General features: G+C 41.6%; 1 protein-coding gene across 1 annotated transcript in view; it reads right to left on the bottom strand.

Annotated features, from left to right (window-relative positions):
• pola1 (polymerase (DNA directed), alpha 1) overlaps positions 1–20855 on the bottom strand; it is a 58224-nt gene that overhangs the window by 35706 nt on the left and 1663 nt on the right. The window contains exons 3-26 of the mRNA XM_037757302.1: positions 20580–20676; positions 20423–20500; positions 20186–20301; positions 19995–20057; positions 19463–19564; positions 19201–19354; positions 18938–19100; positions 18576–18748; positions 18348–18460; positions 18112–18225; positions 17948–18022; positions 17702–17840; positions 17377–17531; positions 17200–17284; positions 16993–17054; positions 16301–16390; positions 16053–16169; positions 15797–15972; positions 15578–15707; positions 14758–14877; positions 14584–14671; positions 14369–14493; positions 13861–14010; positions 12787–12909 (exon numbers count right to left, since the gene is read on the bottom strand). Of these exons, the coding sequence (XP_037613230.1) occupies positions 12787–12909; positions 13861–14010; positions 14369–14493; positions 14584–14671; positions 14758–14877; positions 15578–15707; positions 15797–15972; positions 16053–16169; positions 16301–16390; positions 16993–17054; positions 17200–17284; positions 17377–17531; positions 17702–17840; positions 17948–18022; positions 18112–18225; positions 18348–18460; positions 18576–18748; positions 18938–19100; positions 19201–19354; positions 19463–19564; positions 19995–20057; positions 20186–20301; positions 20423–20500; positions 20580–20676 (2808 nt within the window). The remainder of the gene's footprint in view (positions 1–12786; positions 12910–13860; positions 14011–14368; positions 14494–14583; positions 14672–14757; positions 14878–15577; positions 15708–15796; positions 15973–16052; positions 16170–16300; positions 16391–16992; positions 17055–17199; positions 17285–17376; positions 17532–17701; positions 17841–17947; positions 18023–18111; positions 18226–18347; positions 18461–18575; positions 18749–18937; positions 19101–19200; positions 19355–19462; positions 19565–19994; positions 20058–20185; positions 20302–20422; positions 20501–20579; positions 20677–20855) is intronic.

The raw sequence follows: 20855 nt of genomic DNA, 5'->3' as shown, positions 1-20855 counted from the left end.
TTTTCATTTTTCTTCGTGAATTTTCAGTACAAAGTAGCTAATTCTTCCTGCCCGTCGTCCGCCAAGTTTGATCACAAGAGATTTACATTGTTTGTTTTGAGTCGGGACTCAGTGGTCTCTCACATTTTCAAAATATGTTAAGATATGAAAAATCTTTTAGTGCGGGCCAGCTTTAACTATGATTTTTCAATACCTCTAAAAGTAAAACATTACAGCCTTCAAGTCATGAATGAAAACACTTCTTTTCTTCTAAGTTAAAACGTGACTCAGAGTTGCATTTAGTGAGAGTAGAGTAGGTTATTCAACATACAGAAAGAAGCTAAGGAAATGATCAGTTGAGAAATATAAAATAAGACGTCTGCAGTCTAAAGTAAAGCAGGCTACTAACACAAGAGGTTGCAGATATAGAATGGTAAATGTCACGGTGGGACAATCGGGGCAGAGACATTGAACAGGATGTTCTGCTGTCCCTGAACAAATACCAATGAGGAGCTTTTGAGCAAGGAACTGTGTCTGTACTCAATAGTCTAATGTATTAGGTGTTAAAATATCGGTGGGCGAATTAAGTATTCCATCATCGGTATATCATTATACTGCATTTCATTATATAGTGGAAATTCTGGAAACTAAAATTCAACTCAATTGAGAAATAATTTATAAATAAATAACCAGACAATCCAGCAAATTAAATACCTGACAAATCAAGGTACCTCATCATATTGATTGATTATATTGAAAACATCCTGTAAATCAATTTCTGCCACAAAGTAGACCTGCTCATTGATTAGAAACATTTCCCACAAAACACTAGTAGACCCTGGCTGTGTTCAGACAACAGCACTGCGTGAATAAACGCAGACCTTTTATTCATTTAAATGGGATCATTGCGTTGGCTGCCTTTAAGTGATCCAATTCAAATGAACGAGAGCGCTCCGGCGACAAAATGCGTCAACCTTTCAACGCAACGTCATCCAGCAAGGTGACGCTGTATTATAATATAAACACAGTGTTTTTACAGATTACCTCACGATCACGACAATAAAAGACAAGTGATTGCTAACATGAGAATTTTCCAGATCTAAAATCCTGCGGCTACTGATGAGCTTTCAAATTCACAGATCTCAATCCAGACTTCCCGGATCATATTTCATTGTTTCACACCTTGAACAGACCCCCACCAACACAGCCCTGTTTTTAGTTTGAACACCTACTAATACAGATAATAAAAGGGAGAGCTACTGTACCTCAGTAAAAGGTGGAAAATGACTTTTTAAACTGTGTTTTCGTATGCTTGAATAGTCTCAATCTACAATGGACTTACTTGGTACTTTTATACCTGTGCTACAATTTTGAGGAATGTGCTACAAAACTTTCAACCTCTGTAGCACCAGTACTCTGAGCAAAACAAAGTTAACGTACAGCCCCGGCTATGTGGCTCTTCAGTAACACTTTTCACCATCATAAAACAGCAAAAGAGAAGCGCTGAAAGAGGCGAGAGACAGATGAGGAATGATCAGAGAATAGACGGAAGGAAAAGGGCAGAGAAGTGATGAATAGAGAGCTGTGGGAAAGACAGAGACAGAGCGACAGCAAAGTGAGGCGAGCGAGGTGAGAATGCGTTGATGTAATTGATGTGCGGACTCATTTAGAAAGGTTTTTCCATATGCTGTCAGTCCCAGCAGGACAGACTGCTATAAGGAATGAACTGTGTGAAAGACAAGTCGTTTGACCATGATGCAATTTGCGCAACTGACTGCGTGTGTGAGCGCTCATCTTTAAAACACATGCCAACACACACATGCTATATGGACCAATGCAAACAAAAAGCCCCCCAGGGGGTAGGAAAGCGAGTGTGTGTATATCGTCAATCTGATGACTGCACTAGTCAGCACCGCGCATGCCGCTCATACTGGGGCAAACAACTGAAAAAGCTGGACTCGTATTACTTAAAGTCATCCCGATGCTGTGTCCTTCAGCAATACAAAGGAGACTGTCACATCAACCAGATACAAAAAGGGATTCATGTAGAGCTGCAACAATTAATCGATTTCACAGAAAATTGATTCATCGTTTTATTTATTTTCTTTTAGCAAAACTTCATCGGTTCAAGCTTGTTGGATGTCAACATTTGCTTGTTTTCCTACTTTTCTTTGATGGTAAACTGAATATTTTTGGATTATGAAGTAGTGGTTGAATAAAACAAGACATCTGAAAAAGTCACCATGAGCTCTGGGAACTTATGACTTATTTATAACTATTTACTGGCATGTAGCAGACCAAATGAAAAGCTAAATTTAAATGTAAGTTGTGAAGATTATATTATTATATTTCTCCAGACCTGTGAGTTATGGTTAGACAATTTACTCTAAGTCCAATTTCAATAGTTTGGTATCCAAAACGAGTCAAGGTAAATCTCTTCTTCTCTATTTTTGACTCCGTAAATTTCTTCCAATTACTAAATTTCCCTTTTTTTGTCACACCGTGCAACATCACTCAATCTTCTCATGTTCCTGCCTCGTTCGCTTCTCGGCTCCTCGGTGTTAATTAGACTGGGCAGTAATTGAGCAGCTCACTGACATGTGCCCCGCGGCGTGAAGGATCAGGACGGAAGATTGGTCGGTAGAAAAAAGACTGAAACACTTGCAATCGCTACTCCGGGTCATCCTTCCTTTTTCGGGGCCTCAATATATAGGTGAAGGCTCAGGTGTCAGTTTGCATTCTTTGGGCTGTGAGAGGTCAAGGAGGTTCAGAGGTCAAATGAGATGGCTTGCCTCTCTTCATATGCGTTCTGTATGCATGCATACACATTGCCATTAACTACGGCTACTCACGTTTCTTTTGACCGCACTGAAGAACACTAAATCCGACGTGCATTATTAAGAGTAAAGCCCAAATGAACTGAACCAAACAAACGTTGGCGATGCTTGAATACAAGCACCCTTTGATTCAAAATGTACATTGTGCCTTTGAACTGATATGAAAGTAATACTTGTAAGAATTGCAGTCCCATGAAACTGAAAACACATCAAAACATTTTAGATAAACCTGCAACTTGCAGCAGATGACCGCTTCAAGACACTGCAGTCTGTCGCTATAGTTTATGACCTGACAGTAGTACATGAGAGTGCTGTGGATAGTTCTTGTGTTCCCCACATATATTTCAACTCTGACAGCTTACAGGTGACACTTTCACGTTGTACTACCCCATTTTTAAAACATAATGTACCCAACCATCTGCCTTGAGACTTGAGGACACAGACTTCAGGGCATCTGACCCTGCCAATGTTGCTAAAAGATGTAGTTGGGTTAAGTGGTGCGACCGTAGTCTGTAACACTCAAAGCTGCCACGAAGTGAACGGGAGGGAGACAACTACAGGAGCACAGGTCCACGATAAATGACTAATCTTGTCCAGCTGACTAGTGCAGCCGGATAAACCTAAATCAAGGTTTTGAGAACAGATATTAAGTTGGAAAAAAGTGAGATCATCTATACTTTAATACCCAGCCCTAATATCTTGTTATAAAATCTGCACGTGCCCAGACTCTGACTTGACTTTTCACAGCTTGCAATCCCTTTTAATTTAGTGCTTTTAACATGTCTTTGCATGTGCACCAGTGTGTCCATTAGCTGTGCGATATTGCACCCCCGTCATGCTAATTGATGAGCGGTTCGGCCTTGTTGTTGTGATATCTGGCTTTTTCCCCCAGCTGTCGCTCAGCTATTTGCTGGTCTTATCTATAAGGGATTTATGTGTCTTGTTGTGATGTTGCTCTCATGTATTTCATTTCACTCCCCCCACCCCCACCCCGCCTCCTCATCAAAATATCTTTTGTCTTTTGCCAGGCTGTCATTTTAAATAAAGAATATGGGTCTTAACTGATCGGCATTGGATGAGTGACAAATGGTTTACAGATTGAAAAGGAAGCAATAAAGATAATACACAGATACACACACACAGATAATACCCCTCTACACATACACACACACATACATACCAAACCCCCCCCCCACCCCCCTGTGATCAGCAGATCAGAGGCAGCATGTTAAACCTCAGTGCGGCAGAGGGCCCTTGTAAAAAGAGCCTGGGGCACCAGTGACGATTGTTTTGAAAAGCACTCAGCTGAAAAGCATTTTGGGATGACAGTCGGCCGACTGAAATAGCACCTGTGGAGGAACACACCACTGTCAGAGCTTGGGGGGGGTTGGAGGGGGGCGTTGTACGCACAACACGTACACAAGGCACATGAGTATGCTTGCACACGCACACACACACACACACAAAGACCCCCTTTTCCACTAACACAATCTCACACACAAAGATGCATAAAAGATTTGTAGTCTCTCTTCAGCTAGTGTGAGCGCTCATGTGTGCACACAACTCCATACACAGCCACGGAGAATGAATCTTTCACGGAAATGATTTCACTTGCAAGAATGCATGAGTGCAAACACACACACACACACACCTGTCCTGGCAGATGCCATTGCTGTGTTCTCATGTCTGCTACTGGGAGGGTCAATCTGTTGCAAAGCTTTGTCTGATTTAATACAACCGGCTGAGATCACAAACGCCGGCGTTCATCGAAAATAACTCGACAATGACAACAATTCCTCCCGCTGTCTGGTCAATTAAAAATGTGGTTTCTCTGATAGCTGGAAAGGACACGTCCTGATGTGTCACTTCACCCGTGGCACGGTCAAAGAAGTCACCAATGAATTCTTAAAATGTTGCCAGGCAAATGAGTCAACAGGGCTCATTAAAATGTGATATTTGAGATAGCAGGCAATAGATGGTTCAGGAAGATGAAATGACCGTTGTCATTACGCATCAGCTTCAATTTCATACATTAAGTCAGGTCTAATTTTTATGAATATATTTTAACTGAACTTTAAAGTGTCGATAATTCATATTTTTTATGATAATGTATTGAATGAAATTGTGATTTGATTCACTGGTTGCTCTCATAGCGTTGTTTTCTGCAACAGCAAAAAGCTCTAAAACCCACTGAACACTACCGACTCAGCACCAAACGAAGACAGACAAAGTTAACAGCTACTAGCTGGTGAACAAAGTGGAGCATTTAGCATCTAAAGAACCAGATATTTCCTTTATGAGTTGGTGGAGACCAAAAATAGAGCTAAAAGAGAGAAAATATATAATAATCGTGGACTTGCATTCATCGGTCGGCCAGAAACACAACTCCAAAATGAATGATGATGTGTTGCGCCATAACTGCCGGATGTGTAAATAAGAATGTCGATGCCAAAATTCTGAAAAGGTGACGGTACTCGTTTTTCTACAGGTAGCGTCAGGGCTCGAGACCAACGTCGTCACGTCATCCCGGGGACGATAGAAAATGTGTTTGGGGTGCAGTAAACTTATTATCGGCACGTCCAGGGGACGCAGCCTATTTGTTCCCCTCGTAATGCTACATGGCAGGACAAGAACTAGTCAACGTTAGCTGTTAGCAGCCGGTAAGCAGCAAAGTCCTACACGCAACTATTAACCAGCTCTCGTCCTGCCAAATTCAACACAGGAGATGCCATATATTACGACGTGTTCATGTGTTTTTCTATTCAGTAAAAATGAGTATTAGGCGAAGGTATATTCTAACGTTATCATGATGTGTTCAAATGTTATCTTGTAAAATGTAGTTTTTGGTGATAAAACTTGAATAAATCCAGATGTTTGAAGGAGATGTTTTCACAGCAATATAAAATAGATAATAGAGGGAATTATGATCTGTTTAACTTCCTAACAAAAACCTGTATGCAAACAGTAATAAAGGGTCGAAAAGTCAGAGTGGAGTAAATGTAAGCATATTGTTATATCGTTGGTTCAATACACAAATACAGTTAAGTAGATTAGAGGATCGAGTTCATTAGGTCATAAATCAAGAAATGTAAAGGTTTTTAATAGAACTGAACATACAGTATGTATCACCTACTTGTCAAGTCAGCTTAAACCATGTACTAATTATCCTCTCGTTTACAACTCTATCAGTGGCCCTGATAAAGACGCCATATGTCGGATCAATCCGTAATGAATCGTAATCCCTGCCATTACCCCGGTCTCACATGGCCTCATTAGTAGGTGTTATTAAAGTCGCAGTTTAGACTCTGAAACCTTGTCCCCGTCCACTGTCAGCCGTCACAGACAAGCTAATGCAGCCAAAATAGCAGCGCTGCTCCCATGTGACTATTTGTTAAGCCCACTGATATCAAGGAGTAAAGCCAGCTCTACGGACTACGGGACCACGGAAACATGCAGCCCCTCATTTCCCCAGACGTGCCTACATGTGCTGACACACACATATATATATCAGCGCAGGCAGGCTTATGTATTCTTAAATCTAATTCGGGGAAATGTAAAAACAACCCCTGTGACTCCGAGACAACGGCAGCGATTGAGACCCTGAATGAAAGAAATGGGGGGCAACGATATTTACTCACACCCCCATCACAACACACAGACGAGACATGAGAGGCTGGTTTAGGTATTCCTGCGTCTAATTCGGGGGAAATGATTTGTGATTCCCGAGACAAGAGGAATGATACAGAACCTGAATGAGGGACACCGGGGGCAACAATATTTACTTAGACTTGATTACAAGCACACGCACCCTCACACACACACGCAGAGGTTTAACCTAAACCAAACTTTGACCTCTCCACACCCTCGGCTCCGTTACCCAAGCCCACAGCTTCCATCCCTCACTCCGCATGCCATCCAATAATGTGAACTACGAGCTCCTGTCAGGCTGTTTTTAAACACAAGGACAGAGACTCAATTACAGCAGAATGGCTTTCAGGAGTCATCCTCCATCCTGAGACACACACACCTGCTAATGGTTGTCAGATTTGCTGGCAAAAGGGTCGAAGGGTCAAACCAATCTGCGTTCCGCAACAATCAACGGCTTCAACCGGGCCTCTGTTGTTAACATCACTCGATTAGGAGGACTTACACACACTAACACACACGTACAGTTTGTGATCAAGAGAAACCGATTCATTCTGTGTCCTTCCTTACTTGCATTTAAAGACACCAAAGAGAAACTGCACTCCAGGCACAGCAGCTTTTGTGGTGTCCTTGACTGTTAACAGACACTTCTCTATTTGCAATGACGAGCAACATTAACACCAGCACAGGAAATTAACACCGACAACCAGCCAAATGCTGTAGAGTCTTTCCCCTGCAACTGATCTCCGATCTACAAGAGACAAAATCCTCCTTTCTCTACGTTTAATTCTCTCTAGTTGTAAGGTGAAACTGTCATTTGAAGAGAGGGGCTACGCCAGCGAGTCGTCAGCGGACAATAAAAGTCTTCCTGGTATGACGAACGCATTTATCAGCTTATTATAACCACATGCGTGTAAGTTGTCTGTGTTTCATATATCGGTTTTCTCTGCACCCAACTGTTCTCTGGCGAACATACAAAAGGACCCAAAATAACGCTGAGGGGTTGAGGGGGACATCAATCTGTGGCTGTGTAATCCTAAACCTTCACCTTCCTCTTAATACCCATCATCCCCCCCTTAATACCCACACATACCAGGACAGAGCAGGGCCACAACAAATGGTACCCCGACAAAGGGCAGAGTTCGGGCCAGTAGCACTTGTGCGCGCACACGCATCGACACATGTACATCAACGCATACATGCAGACCCAGATAGATACAAGACGCACTCAAGAAGCACACATAAGAGGAGTCGGGAGGGGAGCTAAGTGGAGGGGGAGGGGGGGGCTTTCCCATCTTAAACTTGGCAAGTCTGATCAGAAGAGACACCGCCAAGGGTCTGCCATCCACCCTCTGAACTCCCTCATCTGAACCCTCCCTGGGCTGAGAAACCACTGTGGCCCCCGGCCTGACCCGTCCTGCCACATGGGGGGGGTTGGATGTTAGGCCCAGAGTGAGAGAAAGATGAGAGCTAAGCCAATCAATAAATACGCAGAACACATGCACATTCACCCGCGCGCTCAGATGAAGGGAACGCGCCGAGAGGGGCCGGGAGGGTGGATTTACACCGCGGACAGAGCACTGGTCTGTGTACGTGTTACAATTACAAAAATAAAAAGCCTCCTAAATCTTGATATGAAAGGTAGAGTGCAAATGTGACGATTAAAATGGGGGCCGGGGTGCAAACGGCAATACCCACAAATACACTAGAGAACCCCGCTGTAAATGCCAGCTGGCCTTTCTGGCTCGTAGCAGTCGGAAACTACCAAGAACTACTTGGCTTACAGTTATTAAACTGCTGCCTGAACCAAACTGCTCTCGGCTTCTTCGCCCGGGCCGGCCAGCATACAGTACTTTAGTATAGTCAATCCAGCTAACGAAATAATGAGCGGGGGTTGGATAGTAGATCATGAGTAATTAAATAAAATGCAACTTTTTCGTCAGATTAAAGTCCAATTTGACCAACTAGATCATAAATGTCTAGAGATAAAGATTTTCAACATCTAATAGGGGTGATAATAGGGGGAAAAAATATCAATACAGCATAGTATTGCGTTATTTTGCATGGCAATATTGTATCGATACAGGTACGTCAAGTATCAATCTTTTATTATATAAACCTCTTAAACCAATGGCCCGCTGGCAGGCCCGGTCGTTATTCTGAATTTCAGAGGTTGAAGTGGGCTCAGTCTTAAAGCTAGAGTGAGTAGAAAACCTTAAGAATCAATTGGTACCAACCATGTCATGTTAGCTTGCCGGGAAGATGCCAAATAACGCTCCAAATTCACGCTACAGCATGGCCATTTTCAAAGAAGTCCCTTGACCTCTGCCCTCAAGATATGTGAATGAAAACTCGGAGATGAACAGAGTGAAAACTGTATCTTATTAGATAAAACAGATGTTGACAAACTGCATAATTTGCTTTTGAAAAAAAGGTAATAAATCGCCATATATCATATCGTAAAGTGTTTTAAAATCGCAATAAGATTGTATTGTGACTTAATTAACTTGATAATATCGTATCACGGGGCCTCTGGTGATTCCCACCCCTTAATATCTAACAAATAAATGTCCATATATAGATCTTGTTGAGTACCAGTATCCTCAACAACATTATTTACAGCATCTCATTTACAGTGGGACACCCTGGATGTGTTGATGCCGTGCTCTCCCCCAAACACACAACCTGCAGTATAAATAGATGCGTGTCTAGGATCATGGATACAAAGTAAACAAAACACTAAGATTGTGCGAAGTGGGATCTCCCGCTACCTCAGCAAGTTGAGGTCCATGCCGTGTACTCAGCACACCATGGGTTCAGATCTGACTGATGACCTTTTGATGCACGGCTCTCCAATTCGTCACATCCCTCTCCACTGGGTGCAATGTACTAAGGCAGTAAAGTCCTAATAAAACACAATCCAATTAGTTTGCTGTCCCCTTCATCCTACTGGGTAACATCAGAAGACTGAGAACACGCTGGAGGCAAAGTAAGCCATCAGCAGGTTTCAAGAGCTATAAATTATCTACGATATGATTGCTATCACTGTTGTATGGCCTGGCACGCAGCAATGTTTTTACCCGGAGCTGATGATGGAAGTAGCTAATGAGTGTATCATCTCGCTTCTTTCTCGTCTCTTTGAGAGTTGCACATTTGCAGTACTGATCGGGCAGGATGTACGGATCAGGTAGCGATTGACGTGTTGTTGTTCCTGCGTAGCGTAAATGAGCTGCTGTCGTGATATCGGATCGGTGCATAGACTCGCGTACTGTACTCGCCGATATCCAATCCAGCATTTTTTAGGCTGTATCGGAGGCATTTCTGATACTACTATCGGTATAAAAACAACTCTAAACGGAAACATTTTACAAAATGTAGCAGCATGTTAAGCTCTTCAAATAATCAACTTATACCAATTATAAAAAGGCCCATTATATGCCTTTTAGTTTTAGCATAGACTTTAAGATTCAGCTTCAGTTAATGTGATTGCCTGTGTCATTTGTCTAATGTGATACATAAGACACATTCCTTCAAGGTTTCCTCTTTAACTCGGACACCGGTCTAAGAGGCCTAAGCCCTCTTCAGAACAGTTTTATTATGTTTACAATCTTCACTTCTGGAACAACCGGTGAGAGGACACGAGGGTATTCAGTTTCTCACAAAGTCTTAAAATATATATTTTCATCCTGTCACATCAGCTTTGAGGGCTGTTACCTGACTCCGGATGTATTGCTTTATTTTTTTTAACCTCATCATTTCAATTTAATCATTTGATTATGTTCAGTATCTGTAATTTTCTGTTTTATGTAAATCACTGCATTGCAATTTTTCGAATACATGATCTATAGGCCTATATATTTCTAGTGCTGCAATGATTAAACGATTATCAGCTATTAAATTAATCACCAACTATTTGATAATTAATCAGTTTGAGTAATTGTTTAAGAAAGAAAAAAAAGTTAAAATTCTCTGATTCCAGCTTTTTAAATGTGAATATTTTCTGGTTTCTTTACTCCTCTATGACAGTAAATTGAATATCTTTGAGTTTTGGACAAAACGAGACATTTGAGGACGTCATCTTGGACTTTGGGAAACACTGATCATCATTTTTTCACAATTTTCTGACATTTTACAGCCCAAACAACTATCAATTAATCGAGAAAATAATCAACAGATTAATCGACAATGAAAATAATCGTTATATATCTCAACTTCTATTTACATATTTATATAAATTTGTATATTTGTGTGAATATTTACTTCTTTATTTGATTGATTGATGAACACAAACAAAATGTCACTTAATATCATAAGCGAGCGCCAATATCTCCATGTCAGCATATTCTTAAACTACAGAAGCATCTTAATAATAAACTGTGGATCCAAATAGGAAATGTTTGTTTTATTATCTCCTTGATTTTTTTCAATAACAACATCCTGCTTAGTTGTGCACCCAACAGCTCTGTGGCAGAACACTTATGCTGGTTTACTTGTGTGTGCTCTAAGTGAGAAAACTGCAAAGGATAAGGAGGTAAACATATTTCATTAAACCAAACTGCTGCTATTTGGCTACAAAACACTTAGATTATGCTACAAGAGGTGTTTGAGGAATGTTATTTTTTGTTGAAGTTTTAAAAAGATTACTTAACCAAGTCCATTACAACAGTTTGACGTTATTCAAGACTCCTAAACTATAAGGAATGCAGACTTGAATTAACCATCATTAATATTCAGTTTAACAAGCCTGCATATAACTTGCAAAGTGCAGCAATGTCACCATTTCAGACAATGTAAATGTAGCTGACTTTGTGGTGACGCTTCCTGGATAAAATAAAGCCAGAAGGAGGTAAAATGTAATTAACCCATCCACCTCTGGCTGTTGACGGAGATACTGTACGAGCTGTAAGTCTGGAGGGAGAGAAACCTCCACCTGCACCGGAGAATCAAATGTGCACCTTTTTACAAAGTGTCTCTGTCAGCCGAACAACGAGCGTGACTGGAGGCACAAACGGACTGACAAAATAACAAACACACACACTGAGTTACTGCCCTGCCCTCTATTAGTGAACACAATGAGTGTGTAAGGGGATCTTAATGAAGGACTCCCCTGAGGCAAAGCTTGACGCCTCTGCTGAGGATGTGTACTGTTAGAGCTCATTAAATGAACATGAGTACTACCACTGACATGGTGGGAGAGAGTGTGTCTGTGTGTGTGTGTGGTGTTCAGTTACAATACCAGATTTAGCCGTTTATGTCATGCGGCACACATGCCTCTGTGCGCCAATTTATTGAGCGTGCACGCCCATTTTGTTCCATTTGCGTGTGTTGAAAGAAGTCATTACACAACCAGACTTTACATGGAGAGAGAGTGAGCTTCATGTGTGTGCGCTCGTGGCATTTTGTTACTGGAAAATACTTACACAGAGCTATTGATATCACAGGCACAACACAACAGGTCTCTTATTCTGACTAAATGAACTTGAGGGAATAATAAACAAATCATATTTAGAACAAGGGAAGGGCACAGGGGGGTTGAGGGAGGAAGAGATAATTTTGTGGATGACGAATGTGAGACGGGAGAAATCCAAATGAGAGAAAAAAGATGAAAGAAGAAGTCAGAAAGAGAAAATGTTATAGTGGAAGGAGTGGTGCACGATGTGGAATTTGATGCAGCAGTGCCCTCTTGTGGATAAAAATGGAAGTATTATTATTTTTGTATTGACCAGATTCTAAATCACAAAAGGACTGTGGGACATCCTCGTTATTTAATCAGTCTGAGTGTGTTTTGTGGCTTTGTATGTCCCGCCTGCTGTAATAAATGTTCCGCTTCAGTTTAACCATAAACTTCAGATTATTTGGAGGTGTGGACGCGAGTCAGACTCAAGTCACAAATTTGAGGACTTGACAAAATCAAAAAAGACTTGCAACTTAACTTTGGACTTTAACACCAAGGACTCTTGACTTCACTTGGACTTGGATCTTTTTTTAAAGATTATTTTTTGGGGGCTTTTTTGCCTTCATTTGATAGTACAGTGGATAGACTGGAAAGGGGGAGAGAGAGAGAGAGAGGGGGCAACCTGCGGCAAAGGGCCACGGGTTGGCTTTAAACCCGAGCCGCTGCGGTAAGGACTCAGCCTTGGTATATGGGCGCAAACTCTATCAGATGATCTACCAGGGCGCCCGGACTTGAGCATTTTGACTTGAAACTACTTGATACCTTCCCCCCAAGCTCCCCCCAAGTATGTTATTTCAAAAGTGTGCCATGAATCAATTCCTGGATCAACTATTCATGTGCATTTGTGTGCAGTATGTGTGTTTGACTCACCTCTCTACCCTTGTGTGTGACCAGGGCAGCGAGCGGCTTGGCGTAGAAGCGGCTGAAGCTGAATCCCAGGCAGCCGTACATGCTGTTCGCGGTCAGCTTCAGAGCCTTCTGACGAATGTCATACTGATGGACAGACAGACAGACGCAAATCAGACCAAACGGATTTCAAATTCACTTGAAAACTCCAAATGTTATGCAGATTTGATAGGTTAGAAGTTGTCTCACTCAGAGGTAAATAAAAATGGTTGACAATAGAAACATCACAGGTAGGTGCAAGGCTAGAGATAAGACGGGTTAGATGGTTAACCACGCTTGTCATCATAGAGCCCATCAGCCTATTGGTACATGCAGTATATGATTGCGGGAACCATTTTTATCCATTTTTCTCCAACTCCAAACATTGTCCATTTAAATAAATGTGTGGTTTTGAGTCATTACTCTTTTCATCCAAATGAAATCCATTTTGTCAAACAGCACCATCACGCCTACTAAACAGCTATTTGCATGACCCTCCGTTTTCGCTGAGAGCAGGTGATAATATAATGCACTCAAAGGCGCCCAACTGCGGTCCGTCTGTATGATCCAAACAGTTCTCTTTTCACTAATGTGTGGTTAAATAAACACAATCGTTGCTGTAGTGCTTTGGATTTTAAAATGACAGGAGAAACACAGAAGTATTTTTCCCATACTTTGGCAAAACAATGAATGTTTGGAACATAATAAGCAAACAGATGGACAGAGAAGACGATTATTCTACAGGAGTGGCTAGATGTCACCAGTGGCATTATTTTTAAGTGACATGAATTCAAACAGAGACACATACGATATCATAGGAGCAAGCTGAACAGTTTGTATAGCCTCCTTTAAAGCCTCCAGGATGTGAGTGTGGAGTATCACTTTAAACTGCCTCAACATTAGTGGACACATTTTTATACTGCAACTAACTTTAAATAGGAAACAAGTGGAAAATAAGGGAGGTGAGTATCCATACCAACTTTGTAAATACTATACAGTATGTACAGCATCTGTGTGTTTCAGTGTGCATGTGTACAGTAGGTATGTGTGTGTGTGTACCTGCATGTAGAGGTCTGGGTTGATGTCTTGCTGTTTCATCAGCTGTTTGACCTGTTTACGCCGCTCGACCAGCTTCCTGATTTCTTTGGGCAAGATTCCCATCTCCAGGTCTGTATCTGGAACTTCGGGAATCTCCTCCGACCCGTCCTCCTGTTACCATGGAAACAAGAGTTGGAAGTTAGCTGGAAGTCAGGATGTTGAGGCTCTTTGCACCTCTGTACCTGGGCATTGGGATCAATCCATAAAGCATGCCTGGTACTGTAGATAGTTATTCATTTATTAATTCATCATTTTGGTTACACAAACACACCTGTTTCTACAATAAATATTGGGGGTGTCACGATTTCAATTTGAAATTGTAAATCACAGTTGTCAAGGCATAAAACCAATGATCTGTTGATCTTTACCAATCAAGACTCCATAGTCCAACAATGGCATGTTTAAATCAAAAATCAAATCGTGACACCCCTAATAAACATAGAAACAAACACAGTGCACACACACACACCTCATTCTTCTTCTGTGTGTTGTGAGCCTCCCTCTGCACAGTGGTGAAGCAGATGTTGAACTCTTGGATGATTGAGGGATACAGGCTGTTGAAGTCAAGCAGCAGCACAAACTTGTCGTAGAAACCTGCAGAAAGAGAGAGAGAGAGTGAGGGAAGTTATAGAAATATGTACATAGACAGAAAGGAAGACTTTAAACTAAAAAACACAGACTTACCGACTTTAGGATCCAGCACCAGACCTCCAGCATAGGCTGCCTTCTTCTTCCGCTTGCCTTTCCCTGCATCCGCATCTTCTCCTTCGGCCTGAGACACAGGAACAAAGAGAAATTTGTCACGACATGACTGTAAATCATTAAAAACAAGCTGCGTGTGATTGTGAGTGGCGTTACCATTTCCTGCTGGGTCTTTTTGAAGGAGAGTTTGTCAGGGACAATGTAGTTTTTGTCGTGGAAGGCGTGAAGCAACAGGAACTCGTTCCTCTCGGCGCGACCGCCCATCAGAGTACGAGACTGCAGAGAAGAAGCATGAAGGAATCAGGTTTGACTGAATCAGGAGGCAAGTAACATTAGCAAAAGGAAAAGAGTCATAAACAAGAGGCTGAATATGACTTGAGCCAACCTGAAGCAAGGCTCAGTGGTGATTTCTTTTTGTACCACTGTAACTGATCTAAAATGTCATTTTACCTCACTGTATTGTATTTTGTAGTTCTCCCTGAGACATATTGGCTGATCAAAATACACCGTCTATAAACTCTGATAAAGGCTTTTAAGATATAAAGCTTTCACAGGAGAAGCAAGTCTTGCTTTCGTCTGCAGACCGTTTTGTTTCTGATTTAAATTTTCAGTATTTGTACTTAAGTTGTACAATAAGCGAGAAGAGCTGCTGCCTGGAATTCAAAAACCTCAACTATTGTCCATCCCCGTTTCTTTTGTCATGTGTTTAAAATGCTTTTTTTTCAAATAATGTTGGTAGTGCGGATATTTTTGATTCGGAGAGACAGATGCATTTTAAGCAGTTATGTGGATGTTAATAATATGACATTCAGCAAATTGTGAAGTGACTGCAGTTTTAATAGTTTTTTGCGTTTTCTCTTTGAGCTGACTAATAAGGTTAGACGATAGCTGTGTTGTAACATTTAATGTTTTTGTTTTTTTTTTGCAGCTGTGGGTGGCTGTTCAATGACGGTAAAGAAAAAAAAGGTGTTGTTACCATGACGTTGCCAGCAATGTTGGTGATCTGCAGGGCCAGTGGCAGCACGTTGAGCTCACACATCATCTGGAGGATCAGCTTGGCGTCCGTCCATGTCAACTCCAACAGGTAGAGCAGGTGAGGAGAGTCGCTGATAATAAAAAACACACACATACATATTTTAGGATACAAACAGTTTTTTTGGGTCCATGTTGAGATACGGCAAAAAAACAAACAAACCTGTAGAGATTCTTGATGTCTTCCTGAGGGACTGTGACTCTTTCCGTCTTCAACACCTGTGTAGCCAGTTCAGTCAGATGGTAACTTTTACAGCGAATCAGCTCCTTTGCTGAGATCTCCACGTCGCACACCAGACGGCCACAGGTTGCGCTCTTCTCTGCAAAGGCACCACGACCCTGTCGTGTACAACAACATTTAGTGGTGTATAATAGGTTATAGAAACTAAAAAACATATATTGCTATTTTTTCTTCTTACCCCTAGTTTGGGCATATTGGCCCTCCTGAGGCGTCCAATCTTAGACCAGTGGGGAACCTTGCACACATTGATCCTCTGCAGAATCACTTCCAGGTCAAAACCAAAGATGTCATGACCCTGCAGGAAAAGAATAAGGATTAGCATACTCATTTTTACCATGATGAAACACTGCACCTTCATCTGGGCAAATGATCTATCTGTAATCCATTCAGGAAATTACATAGAATTACTGTTAATCTTCTACTCACCACCAGCACATCAGGGTCAATTTTGTGCATCTTGGCCAGGAAGAAGCCGAGCAGAGTCCGCTCTGTTGCAGCTATCTCCACTTTCCCGTTCTAACAGAAGAAGGGAGTCACATAATCAACGTTTGTCACATACATTTAAGAAAATATGTCGGCAAAATATTAGGACTGCCCCCTCTTAGTCGCCTAATCGACCATTTCGGTCTTAGACGACTAAGATTTCTTTAGTGAATTAGTCATTTTTCAATGCTTTTTCATGCTGAATGACTTATTTACAAGAAACGTGTGAGCACATCTCTGGTAAACACAACATTTAAAGTGGTGCTTTTGTGTGATTCTTTGTGGAGAAACTCAGTTTCACAGCTATGTCGTTTAAATCAACTAATCGATTAGTCGACAAAATCGTACCGGTGTTAGTCGACTAAGAAAAATAAAATATATTCTCTATTAATTCTAATAGAATCTACTTTTTGTAGAAATTAAACCAAACTACCTTTCTGTAAAGTGCTGTAGAAACTGCTTGTATCTAAGTGCAACATGAAAAAGGTTTATCATATTGCTGGCAATTTTCTATCCCTGCTACATCTGTAAAAATCCTGTAAATATGTAAAAACGGATGTTTCTGAAAATATAAAAGACAAGGTATTTCCTGTTTCTAGTACCAAGCTGAACCCCATAGCTACGTGACCTCTCACCTTCTTCCTCACAGCATCTTTGAAGTCGTAGGGGAAGATACAGTCAGCCGGTTTACTGACCACTGCAAAGACAAAAAATATATATACTAACAGTTCCAAAACATTTGTCATTTTACCGTTCTTTCTCTTGTCAACTGAGCTTTAAAATTCTATTACATTCATGCATTACAGTGAAAACATTCAATAATACGAGTATAAAAAACTTACCACAAAAATGGGTCTGGTATGGAGGCTGAGGTGGAGCTTTATCCATATGGAACTGGTAGTGGACCAGTGCCGCCAGGGACACAATCTGCAGAGGAATAATTATATCCTCAGGTCCTTGAACGCACCATAAAATAACAAGGCTAAATAACAACACTAAATCATTCTATTCATTCTGACCTCGTTGTGGTGCGTCTTGGAGTTCTGGATGGTCTTGAGGCTGATGGACATGACGGTAATGGGTGGAGGCGACAGGTCTTTGACCACAGTGACCAAGTCGCTCCTCAGGGCCAGAGCCTCCACCTTACACCAGCTGACCGGCTGGTTCATCAGCTCTAACACAGACACAGGAGCACATGTGAATTTTCCAACATAAAATGAGTTTTTAGGTTAGAAAGGTTATTATAAATATCAAAATCCCTCAAATACAAATCAATTTAAAGTAAACGAAAGGTGTTGAAATCAGTTATTCAAACATAAAGGGACAAAGGGACATCCTCCTTACGTGGTGTCTTGATGTCCAGCCAGCAGGGCCCTTTAATCTTCCTGCTGAGGAGGAAGTGCTCCAGACTGGAAGTGTTGGTTCCAAAAATGTGGGAAAAGGTCGCCCCCTTAAGGTCTGAAGGCAGTGCAGGGTATTCAGCCTGCAAAAACAACATTTACAACATAGACAAATAGGTTATCATAAAAAAAAACAACATATGGGCGTGGACTACTTCTATCTAAGAACTATGTGTGCACATCCACTCACAGAATATCTGACTTCCAGGTACTCGGACTGAGTGGGCACATCAGGAATTTCAAAAGCGTAGTCCTTCTCCACTTTCTGAAGAGAGAAAAACAAGCACAAACATGTCAAACTTACCAGAGATACATTCATGCTATATACAGTCCGTAACAAAGGTTGGCACTGACCTTGGACTTGAACTTCATGATCCTGAACTTCTCAGAGAGGTCGTTAAACTCCTGGTAGACATCCATCATTCCTACAGGAGTGTCCGACACCTCGCCGGTCTTAGTGTTCACTTTCTGTTCACGAAAACAGTAACGACAATTGAAAGAAATCACCAAAAAAGTAATGTGTGAAGTGATTTCACACACAGACAAATGTACTCTCAGTAGCTTTGAATTGTTTAAAGCAGGAAACTTACATATTCGCGAGGCAGGAAGTGCATGGTCCGCTCAATGTTCTTGACAGTGACACAGCAGCTGACATGAGACTTTGCAGACTCAATCCAAACTTTTCCAAACAAGTACACCACACCTGGGCCACAGATGAGTTCAAATATCAGGATGTGATCCACAAAATCTGAATAGGATCTTTGGATTATAAATTTAGCATCCACAATATATTCACTCTAGGTGTGAATATTCTGTACCTGGTTGGCTGTAGGGGTCTTCAAAGGCATCCAACCAATAGAAGCGGAAAACCTGCTCCCCGTCTGCTCCCTCCGCCAGCGGGAGTTGGCTGGAGTCAACCTGTATCTCTACCGGAGCCTCGCTGACTCCACCTTCCTCCTCTTGTCCCCAAGAGTTACCAACCCTGCTGGACCTGGAAAAGGACAGAGGAAGGAAGACGCTAAAACTGAAGCTTGTGTTACGCTGTTACAGAAACATTTCTGAGGTCTTTACATGTTAGCTCAGTAGTTTTAATGCATGTACAACATTTTAAGATTAAGCTGGAAAAAATATCTATATTTCCTAATAAAGAAGAAGCAAACAAAACAGATAATGGGCTTACAATAAGACAGGATCCTGAGGCTCTGCTTTGGGCACCACTTTAACTGCTGCTACTGTTTTAGATGAAGGTTCGGCGTCATCTTTAAGAGCAGGCTTCTCCTCCTCAAGCCCGACCTCCATCGGCTCATCAAAGTCCACCCCGTCAAACGCCAGAGCATCATTCACTGAGAAACACATTGTCATGAAAGGTCAGGTTTTTTTTGTTGCTAGAAGCAAAAAGAAAAAAGGGCAAGAAGCTGGCAGAGCCGTATCCATCTTTCTTACCTTCCTCTTCATCCGGCTCCTCCACTTTCGCCCTCCGCTTCTGCACAGAAAGAGCAGGTTTGGAAGGTGGGAGGCGGGCTGACGGCCTCGGGGTCGGGTCAGGAGGCGGTGGCCTGATAACTTTGGCCTTTAACCCCGTAGCTGAGGTTGACTCCTGGTATTACAGAAGTGACATACAATAGTTTACGATTATTTAACTGTATAATTTGGCCGGTGGTGTAGTTCACAAATACTTCCAATCATATGATGGGTTAAATGATACCTTTGACATCTGGGGTTTGATGGAAAAGGGATTCATGGGCGATCCAAGAGACTTCTTTTTTTTCAGAGTGACCACTGGCGGAGGAGTCAGAAGAGACGCTTTCTGGGAACACAGAAGGAGAGAGAGGTTTTAAAAGCAAATATCACAACATATCATAATGGGTATAGACAATGAAGAGGTGGAGAAGTTGGTTATGAAGAAAAAAGAAGACACAATGTCACCTGTACAACACTAGCCAAAAGCATATTAATTGACTGACTGTAAAATAATTAAAAAAGGTCAGAGGTTTAGTTCTTGTAACAGTACTTTGTCCCCTTCATTTGTCCCTTTGAACAACACGACGTGCTCATTCATTACATGTCAGCTAAAGGCCTAAATGTAAATGTCAATGTGCAGAACAATTTGGTTAATTGTGGAAAACATCTACCTCAATACTGCTATCATAGTGTCTCAACAGAGAAAGTCAAATGCATTAGTTGACAGTGAATTGTGTTATGTTTAGGTTCTGCATTGTCTAGACGATATTACAAACCTCAGAGTGCAGGTCCTGTAAGATGTCTCCTAACAGGTCATCTTTGGACAGGTCAAAGTCTTTCTGCAAGAGACAAAATGACGCTTATGGTCAGTGTATGAGCAGAAAAGGGGCAAGAGCAGAAACATCTCTTTTTATTTCAAGTTAAGATCAACACAGGGCACACTTGTAATAGAAGCAAGTCAACACACCTCAGCTGGTCTCTTCACATGACTGTTCATGAAGAGGCTCTTAATGGTGTTGGGCTTGGCTACGGCAGATTTCTTCACATTTTTCTTTGAGGCTGCTCCTTTAGCACCTGCTTTTCCTGCAAACACAAACACATTTTCACAAAAAAGTTCCTCTTTGTGCAAAACTATTTAGTGTACATTTCTTCACACTCATAACACACATAACTTGCTGCAACACAGTCCTATATGAATGTTTACCTTTATTGTTTTCAAGGACATCGTCATCCAAATCATCGTCAAAGATTTCTCTTCCATCCTCCACATATCCTGTTCCGTCTGAGAGAAGAAACTTTCACATTAGACCTCACCATCAGACATAATCCCACAGTGGATACAGCAGGAGGTTGAGACTCACCATCATCAATGATCCAGTCATCCTCTTGTCTTTCTCGTACCATCTTCGAGTACTGCTGCTCGTCCACCTCCTCATACACACTTGTAAACTCCTCCACCTGGAAAACATGAACACTGGTTGACCATAATGAAACAAGCATTGCTGAATAAATATCTGACCCAAATGCACTATTCACCGTTGGATAACAGCAGAATTATTTTTTAAATGTACAAAAAGTTTAATTAACCTATCACACTGAGTTCAATTAAATGCAAACGATTACACCCAGATTGTGTG

This window comes from Sebastes umbrosus, chromosome 21 (assembly GCF_015220745.1).
Source record: "Sebastes umbrosus isolate fSebUmb1 chromosome 21, fSebUmb1.pri, whole genome shotgun sequence".
NCBI lineage: Eukaryota > Metazoa > Chordata > Actinopteri > Perciformes > Sebastidae > Sebastes > Sebastes umbrosus.
This window is presented reverse-complemented; position numbering and strand designations above follow the sequence as displayed.